The sequence below is a fragment of the Eublepharis macularius genome, chromosome 3, assembly GCF_028583425.1.
Source record: "Eublepharis macularius isolate TG4126 chromosome 3, MPM_Emac_v1.0, whole genome shotgun sequence".
NCBI lineage: Eukaryota > Metazoa > Chordata > Lepidosauria > Squamata > Eublepharidae > Eublepharis > Eublepharis macularius.
Window position 1 is genome coordinate 114,791,399 of NC_072792.1, and position 18,214 is coordinate 114,809,612.

Sequence of the window (18,214 nt, forward strand, 5' to 3'; positions counted from 1 at the left end):
ATCAAACAACCAAGGAAAAACAGTCACCTACAGGAAAAGTGTTTTTGCCATATATCAAAGGAATTACTGATCAGATGGGAAAGCTTATGGAAAAGCATAACCTTCAAGCAGTATTCAGACCCACCCGAAAAATACAACAGATGCTACGATCAGCAAAAGACAGCAGAGACCCCCTCACCTCTGCAGGAGTATACCGTATACCCTGCAGCTGTGGACAAGTTTACATCGGGACCACAAAGCGTAGCATCCAGACAAGAATAAAAGAACATGAAAGACACTGCAGACTTGGACAGCCTGAAAAATCAGCAGTGGCTGAACATAGCCTAACTCAAACAGGGCACAGTATCTTATTCCAGGACACCAAAATACTGGACAACACTTCCAACTACTTTGTCAGACTGCACAGGGAAGCCATTGAAATTCACAAGCATAAGCAAAACTTCAACAGGAAAGAAGAAACCTTAAGAATGAACAGAGCATGGGCTCCAGTTCTGAAAAACACCAGGCCAACAAAACACTCCACACCCGACAATAGCCCTGCAGAGAAGATTAGCACATCAAGCACCAATCCATATGCAAAAGAACCTCCTCAGGTTACAGTGAAGCCTCCCGCCATTAGCATTCCACACCCTGGGAAACTCTTACAGAATGACTCAGCTCAACCCCACCCCTCCTGAGTAGATACAAATGACCTACATCTTTTCCACACTGTGACACTGAGAGATCTCTGTCTTTTGGTGCTACACCTCTGAAGATGCCAGCCACAGCTGCTGGCGAAACGTCAGGAACTACAATGCCAAGACCACGGCAATACAGCCCGGAAAACCCCCAACAACCATATGAGCATATATTTTTAAACTCTTCATTGCCTGTTTCCAGAGACATGATAAGCTTGCAGCATACATTTTAAATCCCTTTAGTAGATGTGAATAAATTATAATCCTGGTATCCTATTCCTAAATATATTTATTTAGAATGAAGTTCTGCTGATTACAAGTTTATGTATTACCAAAGCAGACTGAAATCTTATGCAAATTACTTGAGAGTTCACCCCTTCAAATTCAGCTATACTTTCAAACGAAGGTGTATAGGATCAAACTACAACCTTATAGCCCCTTGAAACACAGCAATGGTAATCTGGTGGGGACTATAACATTGAATGCAGCAGGATTGTGTGTTTAATGCCACTCCCCTTTCTCTCTCTCTCTCTCTCTCACACACACACACAGAAAAGCTTCCTTTATTTAGAAACCAGCACGTCATTGTTAAGATTGGGCTAACATTTCTTTTTGCCATGCTAACATTCCGCATGTAGGAAGGTTTTTTATGCAATGTCCTATCTATAATCTGAAATGGAACAGCAAACTATGTATTTAAATAGCTCTCAGAACACAGAAGTAGGAAAATGTTCATTAAACAGTACTGAGCTGCAAGCCAGGCTAAAGTTATCAACAGTGCTGCATGTATACAGTACATCTGCAGGATTGCACATATGTGCATTACCTGTACTTCGTGAAGCATACTGCTACAGTAAATAAAACTCCAAATATTTATTTTTAATCAGAAAAAGTCTACTTTCATAATACTTTATTTCAGACTCATTGTAAATTTCCTTGACTGCAGTTACTGTAATCATTACATTATATTCTTCACAATACCATTTTTTAAACTACAAAGAGGGTCTCCTACACAGCACAAGACTATGAAGTCAATCCCACTGTATAATGCTCATGTCTTTATACATTCATATGTTCATTTTTTCTTTGTTTTTTTCTGTCACTTTCCACACTACTGTCACTATCACTTGTTTCATGCTGTCTTTTCCTTTTAGGCACATCTTCATTCATCAGATGCAGCGTGTGGTTCTTTGGTTCTGGGAACACGTGTTCAAAAGAGGTTTGTCCAGGATTTGGGTAGGGTGATAAAGGAAAACTTGGAAACTGTGGTGGAGGTAGTGTCATCTGATAGTAAGGAAACTGTTGTTCCATTGGATGATATGGTATATATTGATGTGCTAAGAAATAAGTCATCTAGAAAAAAAGAAGAAACATTAATGTCATATTTCAAAGAGTGAAAAGAAGAAGTTAAAACTTAGATTCGGGGCTTCAGCAGTAGAGCATGTGTTTTGCATGCAGAAGGTCCCAGGTTCAATCTCTAGCATGTCCAGTTAAACAGAACAGATAGTGGGTGATGTGAAGGACTTCAATCTGCGATCCTTAAGAAATGCTGCAGGTCAGAGTAGACAATACTGACCTTGATAGACCAGTGGTCTGTATAAGGCACCACATGTGTCCATCTTGGCCCACTCAGCTTTCTGGGCCTGTTGAGAAGTCAAATGGGCACCTATACAAACCTTGTCTGAGTTTTACATCATTGACCAACACGTATTTTGACCAGAATACAATAGTGGGAAAAGTTTTTAAGGTACCACTGGACTTCTACTTTATTTCTCTGAGCCAAACTACATAAGACGAATTACATGCATATGGCACGTGAAAGCACTTACACGTGTTTCCCTGTTGCTTTCCTGTTCACTCGCACACCGCAGTCATGCTGCACTCGATCTGCACTCCAGACTGGCACGTTTCTTCCCCATTCCTCTCAGACGAGAGATGGTATCCCATGATGCAACTTCTCTTTGTGCATGCTCAAACCTCCCTTGGTAGTATTTTTAAGAGGGAGAATTGTTTACTCCATTGGTCATATCAGGGGGGAAAAGCCTGCTAGGTTTCCGGTGGGGAGGGGGGCTAAAAAACAGGGGCTCCACAGCTCTGCTGAGATCTTGCAGCTCAGCCAGCCAGGAAGGAGGGGCATCTATGCAAAGGGGGTGGGGAATCCGCACTTCGGAAGCCACAGCAGCATTTCTTGCTGTCAGCAAGAATCAACTCTTTCCTGCCTGTTCGTCCCCAGCCACTTCTGATCTCCAATTATTCCTTATGGGGAAATCTATGGGGGCTATCCAGGTGGATGGTGGTGGCATTTTGCAAAATACATCTACAAAGTTTTCAGGTGACCTACTGCTAATTGTTCTCTAAAGATCCCCCAAGATTCAGGGAGATTGGATCTTGGAGAGCCATTTTATGCCCCCCCCGAAGCTGCCCCTCCACCCCATTTGTTCCTATTGTGGGGAAAACCTGACAGCAACTGCAGAAACAGATCGAACATGGCTTCCCCAGTTTAAAAGCAAAACAGTTTGGGTGTAAGCCAGATCTAAGGGCAAAAAGAGGGGAGAGGGAAGCGGAAGCTGCCCAGAATCAACGCTTTGCAATAGCAACTCACTGATTATAACCATGGACACTTGGAATGGTGACTACACCAGTTACCCAATACATGCACAGACGAAGGCTCTAGGACACATGTTCACCCAGGGTAAAATGGACACGGACAGGTAGGAACAGACATGATTCAAGACACTTGCATAGCCTCATGTAATTCGTCTCATCTAGTTCAGTTCTGACTTACAGATTAACATAGCTACCCATCTGGAACTAACACAGGCAGTTTCATTCTCCTGTCATGGATATAGCTAGAACTATAGAACAGTTTCTGGATTTGACCAAGAAAGTCATAGCAGACTTACCCCCTACAGGGGTAGCCCGGCCCCATAACTAGACATGCCACAAAGGGAGTCTAGAGGCCTATAATAGAACAACTTTGATGACAGGCACAAAACAGAAGAGTAACAGTTGCATAACCTTGTGTAGATCAGAAGAGCCATCTAACTCATATCAATATATACAATGTATTAAGGTGCAGAGAGCGTGTGAGAATGGCAGGAATATCTAACTTCACAGAAGCTAGAAATGTTACTCAAGGATGGCTGTATTGGTACAATGCCAAATACTATTCATATGTATGAGAAACTTGTAATCATTAATTTTACATAAAATTTAAGATAAGAGGTAGCAACAGTGAACTAGCAATTTTATATATTTTGAGAAGATGTTTTAAATATGGATAACCTTGTCTGGTGTCTGAAGTTATAAGATAATAAGTTAGCCAAGAATGTGCGCCTCTTGAAATGGGACAGTGAGTTATTGTAAGGAGATGACTCTGAAAGCCTATAAAAATGAGAAGTTGGATTGATCCCAATAAGGGGCTCCTTGTCTTTTTTTTAAAAAATTTTTTTATTGGATTAGATTATAATATCATTCAACACATACATTATCCCCTTGTAAGTCTATTTCTAACCCCCTCCCTTTCCTCCCCCCCCTTTTTAGTTGACTTCCAACAGTTTTCCAACCCTTAGTCTATCTTATTACTTAACTACTTAGTATCTCATATATTCTATTAAACACACACAATACTCTTTTCTCTAAACTTGTTAAATCTCTACTAAAAATATCTTTGTAATACAAGTTTCCCTTTAAATACCTCAGTTAAACCATATATTCTACATAAGATAATGCTAGCATAATATATATTAGCAATCAAGATATTAAAAATATAACATCATATCCATTTTACTTTCCATTTAATTACACTCTTTACTTTCCACAATCATCCTGATTCTGATATTAGCTTAGACTCTAATATTCTATTACACACCCATCTTTTAATATTTCTTATTCTAAGCTTATTTTAAATCTATGGTAACTGTTATACTCAAATATCCATTATATACTCTTTACTTAAGCTATATATTGTAAATAATATCTAACTAGCTTAATCTTATATATCCATAGTAAAACATCTATTATTTAATACTCTATAATTTTTAATTTTATCATAACCCTAATGGTAGCTTAGATTTTAATAATTAAATTCCCCCTTTCCTGGTAAAGTCACTTCTCTCTTCTTCTATTGCATTTCAGTAATTCTCGAACTGCCACAGTTCCCCTTTCACGTCCCATTTTTTTTCTAGATATTGTTTCAATTTCTCCCAATCTGCATTAAATTGTCCTGGATCAAGATCTTTAAGTTTTCTTGTCATTTTGTCCATCTCAGCCATGTACAACAATTTGTAAATCCAATCTTCTGTAGTTGGTATTTCTTGTACTTTCCATTTCTGCGCATATAAAAGTCTTGCTGCTGTAATCATGTAAAATAACAATGTTCTATACTGCATTGGAACATCTTCCATTCCCAAGTTCAGTAGCAGCAATTCTGGGTTCTTATTTATTTGGGTTTGCAAAACCTCATTAATTACTTCAATTATATCTCCCCAGTATTGCTTCGCTACCTCACAAGTCCACCACATGTGGTATAACGATCCTTCATGTTTTTTACATTTCCAGCATTTATTCGACATATTAATATTTCCTAGCGCAATTTTCTTTGGTGTCAGATACCAACGATAAATCATTTTGTAGACATTCTCTTTAATGCTTGTACATGTCGTAATCTTCAAAGTCGTTTTCCACAGGTATTCCCACGCCTCCATTGTTATTTCTTTGTGAAAATTTATAGCCCACTTCACCATCTGGACTTTTACTGTCTCGTCCTCTGTAAACCATTTTAAAAGTACTTTATAAATCCTTGAAATTTCCTTTTTACCTTCTTGAAAAATTACATCTAATTCTGAGTTCTCCATTCTTATTCCTCCTTTCAAACAATCCGAATTGTAAAGATCTCTGATCTGTCTATATTGAAACCATCCATAACATGGAGACAACTCCTCCTCTGTTTTTATTCTCAATTTTGAAAATTCTACTCGTGTTATCTCCTTGTAAGTTAAACACTGCTGCTCATTATCGACAGTTCTCGGATCTATTACTTCATACGGAACCACCCAGGAAGGAATTCCGTCTTGTAGGTAATTTTTATACTTCTTCCAAATTGTGAAGAGGCTTCTCCGAATATAGTGGTGTAAAAACATAGAGTCTGCTTTTACTTTATCATACCACAGATATGCATGCCATCCAAATATTTTTTTATATTCCTCCAAAGCCAGTAATTTGTGATTCTTCAGCGTCATCCATTCTTTTATCCATGCCAAACATATTGCTTCATGATATAGTCTTAAATTGGGCAGCTGCATTCCACCTCTCTCTTTGGCGTCCTGTAATACTTTCATTTTCACACGGGGTTTCTTGCCTGCCCACACAAAATCCAGTATTTTCCTTTGCCATTTTTCAAATTGTTTGGAGTCTCGGATAATTGGAATTGTTTGTAACAAGAACATCACTCTTGGCAATACATTCATCTTTACTGCTGCAATTCTTCCCAACCACGACAAATTTAACCTATTCCATTTTATCAAGTCTCGCTCTATTTGTATCCACAATTTCTCATAATTATTCTTAAATAGATCTATATTTTTCACAGTCAGTTCAATACCCAAATATTTTACCTTATTTGTTACTTCGCGGTCCGTTATTTCCATTAGTTCTTGTTGTTTCTGTTTGGACATATTCTTACATAGTATCTTTGACTTCCTCTTATTTACAAAAAATCCAGCCAAGTCTCCAAATTCCTTTATTTTCTCCATCACCTTCGGCATATTCTCAATTGGATCATCCACAATTAACATTATATCATCCGCAAACGCTCTGACCTTGTAGGAAAATTCTTTTATTTTTATTCCTCGGATTGCATCGTCTTCCCGTATTTGAATCATCAGTATTTCCAAAACCAAAATGAACAATAATGGTGACAAAGGGCAACCCTGTCTTGTACCTCTACCTATTGTTAATTTTTTAGTCACATTGTCATTCACCACAATTGCTGCACTCTGGTCCCTATAAATTTCTTTCACTGCTCGTATGAACTTTTCTCCCATTTGCAGCTTTTCCATAGTGGCAAACATGAAGTCCCAGTTCAAGTTATCAAATGCTTTTTCAGCGTCAATGAAGAAGAAACCAGCTTCTCTATCACAACACTTGTCATAGTATTCAATAACGTTTATAACTGTCCTTAAGTTATCTTTAATTTGTCTATTTGGCAAAAATCCAGCTTGCTCCTCCGCAATAAATTCAGACATCCATCTTTTTATTCTCTCAGCCAAAATCTTCGCAAAGATTTTGTAATCATTGTTCAGCAACGAAATTGGTCTATAATTTTTAACATTGGTCAAATCCTGTCCCTCTTTAGGAATCAATGATATATTAGCTTCTCTCCAAGTATCAGGGGTCCTCTGATCTCACATAACTCCATTAATCACTTCTTTCAGGAAAGGCGCCAGTTCATTAGCCATTACTTTGTAAAATTTAGCTGTTAGTCCATCCGGACCTGGTGCCTTTCCTAATTTTGTTGACTGAATTGCCTCTTTTATTTCCTCTTCCGTCACTTCCCTATTCAGTTTTTCTCTCCAACCTTCAGAAATTGCAGGGAGCTTCATCTTTTCCAAATACCTCATTATAGAGTCTTTATTCACTTCCTTTTTTTGGTACAGCTTTGCGTAAAATTTAAAAAAGGCTCTACTAATGGCTACCTGCTCCAAATATGTCTTATTCTCCTCACAAATTTTATTTATGATTCTCTTCTCTTTTCTTTTCTTCAGTTGCCACGCCAAATATTTCCCAGGTTTGTTTGCACCCTCAAACGACTTCTGGTTCATTCTCTTAAGATTCCATTCCAATTCTTTGTTATTCATTGCCGTCAATTGTTCTTGTAGGATTTTAATGTCCTGATATATCTTCTTTTTTCCTGGTCTCTTCTTAAGTTGTGTCTCTTTGGCTTTTATTTTCTCCATAATCTCTAACCCCTTCTCCTCTTTTTTCTTTCTAGCTCTTGCATTTAAATCCATTAGTATGCCTCTAGTCACTGCTTTATAAGTGTCCCATACCTTATTAGTCGAAACTTCCTTATTCATATTATGTTGTATAAAGAATCTGGTCTCTCCTCGCAACAGTTCAATGTTTTCTTCTTCTTGCAATAGATCTTCATTTATTCTCCATCCTTTTATTTCTTTTCCCAAATCTCCACATGATTGGATTGTGATCTGAGCCTACCGTAGGCATTATTTCCACATCTTCAGTCCATAACGCTAAGTCTTTGGAGGCCCAGATCATGTCAATTCGTGATAAAGTGAAATGTCTTGCAGAATAAAATGTATATTGTCTAATTTTGGGGTTCTGTCTCCTCTAGACTCTTCTAGAGTCTCTTGTTCCTTTATTGCAAAAAAAGACTTTGGTAGTAATCCTCTTTTCTTTTGTGCAGTTCCAGATTTCTTATCTTCATCCAAGTTAGTAACTCCATTGAAGTCTCCAGCTAAAATTATCTGATCGTAAGATAGTTCATCCAATTGTTTTCCCAAGTCCTCAAAAATTTTTCTTTTGCTCCATTAGGTGCATATATTCCAATCACCAACAGCTTCTTTAAATTTCACATAATTTCCACTGCTAAGTATCTAGCTTCCACATCACTCACCACTAATTTTGGCTGTAATTCTTCTTTTATATACAACACCACACCTTTTTTCTTTTTTTTTGAAGCAGCCACAAAGTCACTTCCCAATTTTGCAAACTTTAAATATTTTATATCTTGCTTTTTAATATGAGTTTCTTGCAAACATACGATATCACATTTTTGTTTTAATAGCCAGTGGAAGATATTTTTTCTCTTGTTAGGCGAGTTAAGTCCATTTACATTCCAAGATATTATTTTGCACTCCATAATCATAATCTTGTTGTTGGTAAGTCCTTTTCATTGTCCCTAATGAACTTTTCCACCTCCAATTCAGATCTGATGCGCTTTTTAGCTCCTCCGAATTCAAAGGACAGTCCTTCTGGTATTTCCCATCTGTATCTTATCTTCATGTCCTTCAAAATCTGGACTAAATCTTTATATTTTTTCCGATCCAACAGCACCGATCTGGGCAATTCCTTCATAATAATCACTGCCTTGCCGTCGACCTCTAATGGATCCTGAAATTGTTTACTCACAATCATTTCTCTTGTGTTTCTAGTCGTGAATTGCACAATCATATCTCTTGGTAATTTCCTCTGAGTCGCAAATCTTGAATTTATTCTGTATACCACGTCTAGGATAGCCGCAATTTCGTCTTCCTCTTTCCCCAGGTATCCAGCCAAAACTTCTATAATCTGTTCTTGGGCAGATTTTCCCTCAATTTCCGGCAAACCACGAAATCTCAGTTGTTTCTCCATATGTTTACTTTCTGCGACAGCCATTCTGCCTCTCATCGCCCTCATCTCAGTTCGTTGCGTGTCTGCTAAGGTATCCATTGCATTTTCTACTACATTAACCCTTTGCTGTGTGGCTTGCAAGTCGTCTTGTATTTTTTCCATACCTTTTGTCAGTTCCGCCAGTTCCTTCTTAAGTGTCTCTTTAAACTCTTTCGCCATCTCTTGTATCGTATCTTTAACTTCTTTGTTTCCTTCTGAAACTTTTTTATCCAAACTTTCAATTGCTGCTTGCCACTCCTTTTTCAACATCGTGGGGCTAGCTTTACCTCGCTCCCACGAGTCTGCTCTTTTTCTTAACTCCGTGGCATTTGACTTTATATACTTTTACTTTTGAAAGTCCCAAATTTAATTTATTTCTTAAAAAAAACACATTTACACAGTCCAAAATGTCGGGCGTCTTTTCTCTATGGTTATTTCAACTATACTTCTAATCCAAGATGGCCTGCTTCCTCTTCTGCTGAAGCCACGACCTTTCCCTTCTTCAAAATGGCGTTCTTCTACTTCCTGTCACATAGAAAAGGCCGCTTCTCTCCAGCTTCTCTATCGTTCTGACGTACTTCCTGTTCCTCTGCCACACACAGCAATTCTCGCGATGTTGAGACTTTCCCACAGTCCACTATCTCTTTCTCTCCGCAGGTATGTAAACAATAACCAACTTTCTCTACTAACTCCGTTATACATAGTCCTTTTAAAAAAAAATTTCTTGCCGGAATTTCCCCTCCTTGTAATCAATCTGCGACAGTTTTTAAATTCGCTTTAGTACTTTGTTTCTTAAAATAATCTGTCCCGTTTCAAGAGATAGTAATCTTTACTTTCTTAGTCGTTTTCTCGGGTTGTAATCACTGTTTCTGTATTCAATTCACTTCAAGTCCCCTTGTCCCTGTATGAAGCTTGGGCACGCAGGTCTTATGCCAACCAAATTGGCTCCAAAACTGCTGTAGAGATCTTGGCAAAACCTTTCTTCGGGTGGGACCTCAAGGGACGGGAGAGAGTCCGTTGCGCAGGACCCCCCCCTCGCCCGAGATCAACGCGCCCTCAGGTTCTTGAGCGTTCTACGCCTGTTCTCCGCCTGAGAACAGTTGGCTACGGGCAATTCCTCGCCCCTCTAGCCTCCAAAACAGCAGCCCGGACAGCTCAGCTCTTAGAGCTGCGTTAGACCTTCATGGATCCCAAACCAGAAGTCAATAAGGGGCTCCTTGTCTATGACCTTCAGAACTTTGAGTAAGATACTTTTTGGGACTCATTGAATTACTCTCCTTTAATGATCTATGTAGTTGTTATAATGGATGGTATGATTTTCTTTTGATTGAGCCATTATTAAGAACGCTGAATAATTATGTTGTAATAATAAAGGCTTAGAATGAAAGCAGAGATTCTATAATTGTATTACTTGTGTACTATACCCAGTGACAAACCTAAAATGTTATTTGTGATGTACTTGTTGCCAGGAGTTAAATGATTTGACATAAGCAAGCTAAGTAGACACTTCGGGCTTAAGTGCACGCCTATATCTGAATCAGGCCTGATCAGAGTCATCCAGAATACTGTGCTCATCCTGAATAACAGCTGTCACCATTCTGAGCTGAATCAGCTCACATTAAAAACACATTACTAAAATGCTATTGTAATGATTTTAAGTAAATGCATGTATGTGTCTTTAAATGCTTGGTGTGGTATAGATGAAGAGTGGAGGTGAAAGAGAGGGGTGAGTAAGTGATATGATTGGTTGATGACAGAGTGTGGGCGGAGTGAATGCAGTTTTAGACTGAGAGTGGAGAGAAAAAGATTCAGTCAGGGCAAGAGAGGCAAGCTGTGTGCAGCCTGAGTATTTTTAAGCAGCTCTTAGAGAAATATTGAGTCAGGGCAAGAGAGGCAAGCTGTGTGCAGCTCTGAGAGAAATACTGAGTCAGGGCAAGAGAGGCAAGCTGTGTGCAGCTCTGAGAGAAATACTGAGTCAGGGCAAGAGAGGCAAGCTGTGTGCAGCCTGAGCTTATGTATGTTGTCTTAGAGAGATATAACTGTGTGTTTGTGAAAGAACATTCAGTCAGGAGAGGAAAACTTCCAAAAGCAATCATAGCTTGAATTCTAGGTTGGTAGGGAAGCTGATTCAGGCATGGGTAGAGGCAAAGAATAAAAGCCAGTCTCCAGTAGTAAGAGAAAGTACAATGCTCTTCCACAAGATCCACAGTTGTCGTGTGCATTATGTCATGTGAATTATGCAAACAACAATCTTCCAATCTATTATTGTGATGGATTTGCAAGCATTATTCTGAACTTACCATGTTTTGAAAAGCAGAATATCCCTGAGGTGGACTACCGTTAAACTGTAAAGGACTAACAGGTAATGAAGGGGTACCATAAAGCTCTACATTCCTATAAAAAGCAAACATATGAACATATCAGAGGATGTCTCCAAGAGATTTACAGTGAAATCCTAAACAGAGTTACTCCAGACTAAGTCCATTGATTGCAATGGGCTTAGACTGGAGTAACTCTGCTTAGGATTTCACTATTAGTCATCAGTCAACAGACACAGACAGATGAGATGTGTGTTCTTCGCTTGTCCATCTGAATATCTTACCCATTCAAAAAAGAAACACACATTAAGGTTGCACTCCCAGGCACACTTTCCAGGTAGTAAGTCTCTTTTGATTATAGTAGGTCTTCTTCCAAGTAAAAGTACACAATTCCCTTCACATATGATTAAGGAAATAATTGTGGATGACAAAAGAACTGTTTGCATGAATCCTTTTGAGAGCTAAGATTGTATGTATTTGTGGCTGATGCCAATCACCAAGTTTATGAACAGATAATTATATATACCTGTCATAACCAGAATCAAGAATTCAGAAGCTAATAAACTTTATAGGAAGGCATCTATCAGTAAGGGTTGCAAACCAATTAAGAATTCTAATTAATTTTAATTGTTGGGGAACGCCCAAAGCTAAACAGCAATGTGTCTGCTTTGCATTCAGAAAATCCCAAGTTAAATTCCTAGCATCTCTAGTATTTTTTTTTTATAAAAAAAGGAACAGGTAGTAAGTAGGTGATGTGAAAGACCTTTACGGAGACCCAGGAAAGCTGCTGCAGTCAGGTGAGACAATAGTGACCTTGAAAGACCAATGATCTGACTCAGTATAAGGCAGCTTCATGCATTCAATTGATTAACTATGTATCTTTTAAAAATAATTTGTAAAATCACAATGATGTCACTATTTTAAGTATCGTTAATTTAATATAAGAAAAAAACATTTATCCAGTATATCAGCTAAGCCTAGCAACAGGCCATTTAAGAAAAAAAATTAAATGAAGGAGAGGAGCAAATTTTAATCTGAAATAAAACCTTGAGTCAGCTTCACTAGTGGATCCTATGAAACCTTTCGTTGGATGTTCTCAAGGAACTTGGTGCCAAACCAGACCAGATGCTAGGTATGATATGAATAGAGCTCCCTGCAGTTTTTTTTTTTAAACCAAAGCCCTATGCAGGCCTGATTTAGATAAATATTTTGGTACAATGTAAAAAGGGCAATTTAAGCCATACCTTCCCATACTATTTTTCTGACCTGAACTAGCCCCCATGGGACTGTTATTTGCCTCACTGATAAAACATACAGGTACCTCAGGGTACTTGCCTCAACAGGACAAACAGCAGCTCCATGGGCTCAAGTCACAAAAATTGCATGTGTTGGTGGTGGTGGGCTTACAACGGGATCATAAGGATGCAACCCTGCATAGGATTGCATCACCGTACCTGATCCAAACTATCCTCAGGCACAACTGCTATTTAAGGAGGTGGGGAGAAATACACAGGGAGCTCCACTCATGAAATGCCCAGAATGACACCACTCCTGGATTCACCCCAAAAACTGCATCGCAGAAGGCTTTCTAAGCTCAGGAATCTTAAAAGCCTCTTGTTATATGGCATTATATTGGAGAAAGACTGTTAAAAGAAATCTGTAAAAGCTGTACACCGATGCTTTTAAGACTGAAATTATCTATATTGCCTGTAAATATTACATAAATAAACATCTAATACCTGTATGTTGGTAACTGTGTATCAACATTGCTTTCCGCATTCTGGCAATGACTGTTTACCTCTGGACAGTGGGAACTCCCTGTGAATGCAATAATAAAACAAGTTTACATTATTAACATTGGTTATTTTACACTTTTCCATATATAATACATAATAATACTTTAGGGTTTGTCTGAAGGCTCAGGATCGGTTATAACAGCAACTGAACTTAAACATTCATATAGCATTTAACAGTACTATAGATAGTATTAACTACATTAAATAAAATACCAAAAAAGTCTCCAAACATGTTCTCCATAAAAAGATGTGGAGTAATTTCATATTCTTCAAAATTTACCAAGTAATATCTTGGTAAATATCTATAATATTTATAGATATATCTATAATAGAAAACCCTAATCATTTCATGTAAATACTTACTGATATTGATACAAATAGTTGTCTATTGGTTCAAAAAACTGAAAAGCCAAACTAAAGGTCAGGATGCCGGGGGTGGGGGACGACTTTAGACTTGTTTTGTTATAATAAGAAAGACACCCCATACAATATGACAAATTGTTCTTAAAATGGAGGGAAGTTTCAAAGACAGTCGGTGATATGGCATGGTGGTCAGCTGTTCAAAAAACAACATTCAAAACTACTACTGGGTCAGTGTAAGAAAGACCCAGTAAATTTTTGGACTAATTTCATTCAGAGAAATCATATATACAATCTTGTTAGATACATAGATATTTGGATCTTAACAATTATGTACAAACCCTAGAAATATACAATCAGGTGAGGGGGAATGTAGGTTGCAGCATATATGTATATTTTCTTTAAAAGATTAATGTGCTTTTATTGGCGAGGGGAAGGCAAATAAAGCAGGTTTGGTAGCTAAACCTACCAAAACGATATTTCACTTTAATTGGTCTTCCATATAAACGAATCCCATTCAGCAAAGCTATGGCATAAGGCACTGATTCAGTATGTTTAAAGCACACAAATCCAAAAGTCTTGGGGTTTCCATCTTTGTCCTTGCACATGGTCACTTTCGTTATTGGACCAGCCTGCAAGAAACTTAATCATTATTTTCTTATAAATCCCGTGTAAGAAACAGCTTTTCAGTTGCAGGTATCTAAACTTTGCTGGACAAAACACATAAATGTATACAATGTTGCATACAACATCTCAAATTACAGAGGAATGGTGACAATCTTTAGCTATTAAGCTACATAAATGCCAGGGTCAAAAAGGGGGTGAGGAGAGAGGGTGCATGATTTGTGTAGTGTTGCGTAGTGCATTGGTTCTTCAATTTAGACTCGGGAAATCCTGCATCAGTTTTCTATTTGGCTACAAAGACTGCTGGGTGACTTTTGGCGAGCCACCATCTCTTACCCTAACCTGCTGCACAGGACTGTTATGAGGAAACAAGGGGGCAAATTCACCTCTCTCAACTCCTATTTTCACTTATGAGTTCAATTTTAATATATGGCAATAAAAGCTAAAAGAAGGGCACAACAAACACCAGAAATGACAAAAGATAGTGCCCAAAACAATGCAATTTAAATGTAATACAGACATTTCTTTTTTCAGTCAGAAGTATGTTTCAAGAACCTCAAACTTCATTTAAAAAAATCTTGCTTCAAGGAATTTTTAAAAACTAAACACTTTTCTTTCTTCTTCAGTGAAGTTGTCTCTCCTTGCATTAACTTGGCAATATAACTATGCAACATAATTTGCAACTAATACAGCACCTCTGTTGTTCTGGAAGGAGAGGTTACGCATGTCTGAATTTTTGAAAAAGTTTCAAAAGACTTCTCACTAGAAGCTTTAAAAAACAAACCGATGTAACTTCTCCTTCCTGTACAATTTGAATAAGCCAAAAACTTTGGGGGAGGAAATCTCATTTTCCCCCATCCCTTTCTCAACACTATTTTCTTCTGCTTCCCCTGGCAGTCCCCACAGCATTGCCCCTTCCCTTGCTTCCTTTTCTCCCTGCCACCCACAAACCAGCCTACTTTTATCTGCCCCCACCCCAGTCATTGGCTTTTCTGTCTTCCTGGCCACTGACAAGTGACCACTGTTGAGCCCAGCTGTGCAAGTCACATGGCAAGTGTTTTAGACTTCCAATCCACCACTGTTCCCAAAATTTGATGGACAGAAACCAAGGCATAGAAGGTTCTGCAATTCTGTTGTCATTGTACAGAAAGCCCCAAAGATCTCAGAATGTAGTCTTGCAAAATACCCATGGGTATTCATTTCTTAAAGAAACAGCTAATTATTCTACTATGTGGATGGTTCTTAACACCATTTTAAAAAAAGATTTCATATCTTTCTTTAAGTCTGGAGCTTTCCCTCAGGTTTGAAGAAAAATCCTCCATCTGCCCTCGCTCCATTGTGTGGACTTTTTGATTTACACTTCAAGTCCCAGATCAGAATTAGATATAATAATATAGCACCACTATGCTTCTTCCATGGAGCAAGCACCAAGTCTGAGGAGATGTGCAGAGGTTCATAAATGATTTAGGGGAAAAGAGCTTCCTGATGAGCCCTTGATCCAAATTATCCTTCCCCTGCCCACCCCCCAGTTCCTACTTATCATTAAAACCCAGAGGAGAGGAGGAACATTAACAAATTGCCAATGTCTCCTCTACTTAATTTCCCATGTTAGCAAAGAACATTTCAGAACCTTTTAAAAGAAACAAAACAAAATGGTGAGGAAAATAATTCAATTGTTCTCCATAAATGAACTCATACAAACAGCAAAGAGACAGAACACGTTCTAGCAGGAATTTCAAAGTTTAAAACTGATAAGCAGAACAGACTGTACCAGTTGTGTGTAACAGATTATGCATGTCTTCTTCTGCTACTTATATTTTTCTGTGCTAGGTTAATCTGTGTAGGAAAATTCTATCCCTAAAAAAAATGATTTAATTTTCCAACAATCAGCCAAGCTGTGAGTCTACAACATAAGAAGCACAATAATGAATTACTATGTTATTCTAGGCTTTATTTGGTCCTCTGGTATTAGAATAAGACGGAATGGCAAGAGACTTTTCAAAAAAGGTCACCACTAACTTGGTGCCTCTGTAAGAACTGTGAGTGATTTGTTACTGTATTTACATCTTTTATTTAGATCATAATGTAATTTAGTAATATGTCAACAAAAAGAATAACTAGACAGTAAGGACTGTGATCAGTTATCCTTCATGGAGATCCATAAAATCCATGGAGCCCAGGACTATGATGCATGGCTCAATCAATTACCTGTTAAGAGGATCCTATGGGTTTGTGGTTACAACAGTAGTTCACATCAGCTAAACTGAAAATCAGCAGTAAGAGCAGCCAATGACGAGTGGGCAGAAATGCAGCAAAGAAGCTCTTGGACTGGGATGTCAGAGCACAAATGGATGATCATTCCTTCCTTCCACAGCAGGATTCTCTTTCCTAATAGAAAATGATGGAGGAGGGGGGATCCAAAGGTCTAGTCTACATTACAAGCCAGCAGAAATTAAATGATTTGGACTTTCATCTTATTACAACTGCAAGCAGTTTTTTGTAGCAAGATAGGAAAGGAGGGGGGTTATTACAAGACAGAACCCTTTCACAAAAAGGATTGCATTATATTTGGTTTTGTGCTTTGACTTTCTAAAGGTTCCTTTTTTCTTTAACAAAAATGTCTCTAAATGATAACTCATCCCCCAGGAGTCACAAACTGAACAACTTGCTTCATTTGCTTCTTGAGTAGATATATTTCACAAAAGTGAAATAGATTTCCATTCTGCTGCTTGGAGCTTGCCTTCTGAAGATGTGAAGATCTTCCAGGACAGGTAGTAGTAAACCAAGTACTTTAAATCTGTAGCTCTCCCTGTTCATAAATAAAAATGCTCTACTGATACAAACAGCTAACTTATAAAACTGAGAAATTCAAACATATAATTGCTTCTTCCTTACCAGCTGTAAGATATAAGACATATGGAAGAAGTTTCTGATGGGTAATAAAAATACATTTACAGTGCAATCCTAAGAAGAGTTTCTCCACTGGGGTTTGAGTGATTTCACTGGGGTTTGGCAGGCGTAACGCCGCATAGGATTACACTTAGAATAAAGTTAGGATAATGGACTTCTGACAAGTAAATGTCAATATAATGAAAGAAGGAAAAAACATACTGATAGAATACATCCAGTTGGCAAGCTTTTAATCACATTCAAATCAAGCAAGAGTGAAAATTTAAATGTGCAAGACTGACAATAAAATTGGATTGGCATGCACCATTCAACTCAATACCAGAGGAATGTTGTATTGGTACAGAAAGTAGAAAGACTTTCTGATTGTTGATTGATTGTGTTGTTACAATAGAAGATCTGGATATTTCTTCTTTAATATCATCACGCAGCTTCCAAAGTAAAAAACAAGTAGATATATGTAGGACAAAAAGACTGGAATGAGAAAAATATAAAGTGCATAATGAAGGAAGAAAATTACAGGATATGCAAAGCAACATCAACTTTGAAGAGAATGGGGAGGAGATTTAATTCAAGAAACCCAAACAAGTTAATAGTTGGCCAAAAGAGCAGAGTGAGGAAGCTGTCAGCTATGGTCTTCTATTGTTATTGTTAGGATAAAGCTTATTTAAGAGTTTGATGAATATCCCTGTACAGCCACATCCTTATTAGCACACTGCAAGAAACATTCCTTAGGGCAGTGTTTAGAGTCAGGCAGCACAGGTGGGGAAAGCTACCATTTAAAAGCAATAGCAGTAAATGACTATTTAAAATACTTATATGCCACCTTATTTCTTTTGACTTAAAATGGCCAACAACGCAACTAAAAGTTACAACATAAAAGATATGCCTATTAATAGAGAAAAACAATTCAGACTTAAAAACACACATACGAACCTGAAAAGACAGTTCCTCCTCCTCCAAAAGCCCTTTGAAATAGAACTATCCCACACACTTTCCTAATGTAACCACAGAAGCTGCCCTCCACACCCACTCCAGCAGGCCACTCCAGAGGGCTGAACCAACTAGAAAGCCCGCGTTGTTGCTGTACTACGTGCAAGTGGGCTATGGGAAAAACCACTCCATTTCTATTGCACTGCTATCT

At 38.1% G+C, this 18,214-nt stretch overlaps 1 protein-coding gene across 2 annotated transcripts; it reads right to left on the reverse strand.

The window, feature by feature from the left end:
* Positions 1 to 1,570: 1,570 nt before the first annotated feature.
* RBM11 (RNA binding motif protein 11) lies at positions 1,571 to 17,987 on the reverse strand. Of its 2 annotated transcripts, XM_054974146.1 has the most exons (5): positions 16,372 to 17,987; positions 14,009 to 14,171; positions 13,123 to 13,201; positions 11,366 to 11,459; positions 1,571 to 2,030 (listed from the first exon to the last, which is right to left on the reverse strand). In XM_054974146.1, exons 2-5 carry the CDS (start codon positions 14,145 to 14,147, stop codon positions 1,737 to 1,739), a joined length of 606 nt encoding a protein of 201 aa, XP_054830121.1. In that variant the 5' UTR covers positions 14,148 to 14,171; positions 16,372 to 17,987; the 3' UTR covers positions 1,571 to 1,736. The 2 variants fall into 2 exon arrangements, with proteins under 2 accessions (XP_054830121.1, XP_054830122.1); XM_054974147.1 differs by lacking the exon at positions 16,372 to 17,987 and having other exon boundaries at positions 14,009 to 14,436.
* Positions 17,988 to 18,214: the final 227 nt, after the last annotated feature.

Excerpts from the sequence above, each read along its gene's own strand:
- RBM11 (XM_054974146.1), bottom strand. The coding sequence starts at position 14,147 with ATGTGCAAGGACAAAGATGGAAACCCCAAGACTTTTGGATTTGTGTGC. Across the intron at positions 13,202-14,008 it reads TAAAGTGAAATATCGTTTTG|GGAGTTCCCACTGTCCAGAG; the intron begins GTAGGTTTAGCT and ends TTGCATTCACAG. Across the intron at positions 11,460-13,122 it reads ACACAGTTACCAACATACAG|GAATGTAGAGCTTTATGGTA; the intron begins GTATTAGATGTT and ends TGCTTTTTATAG.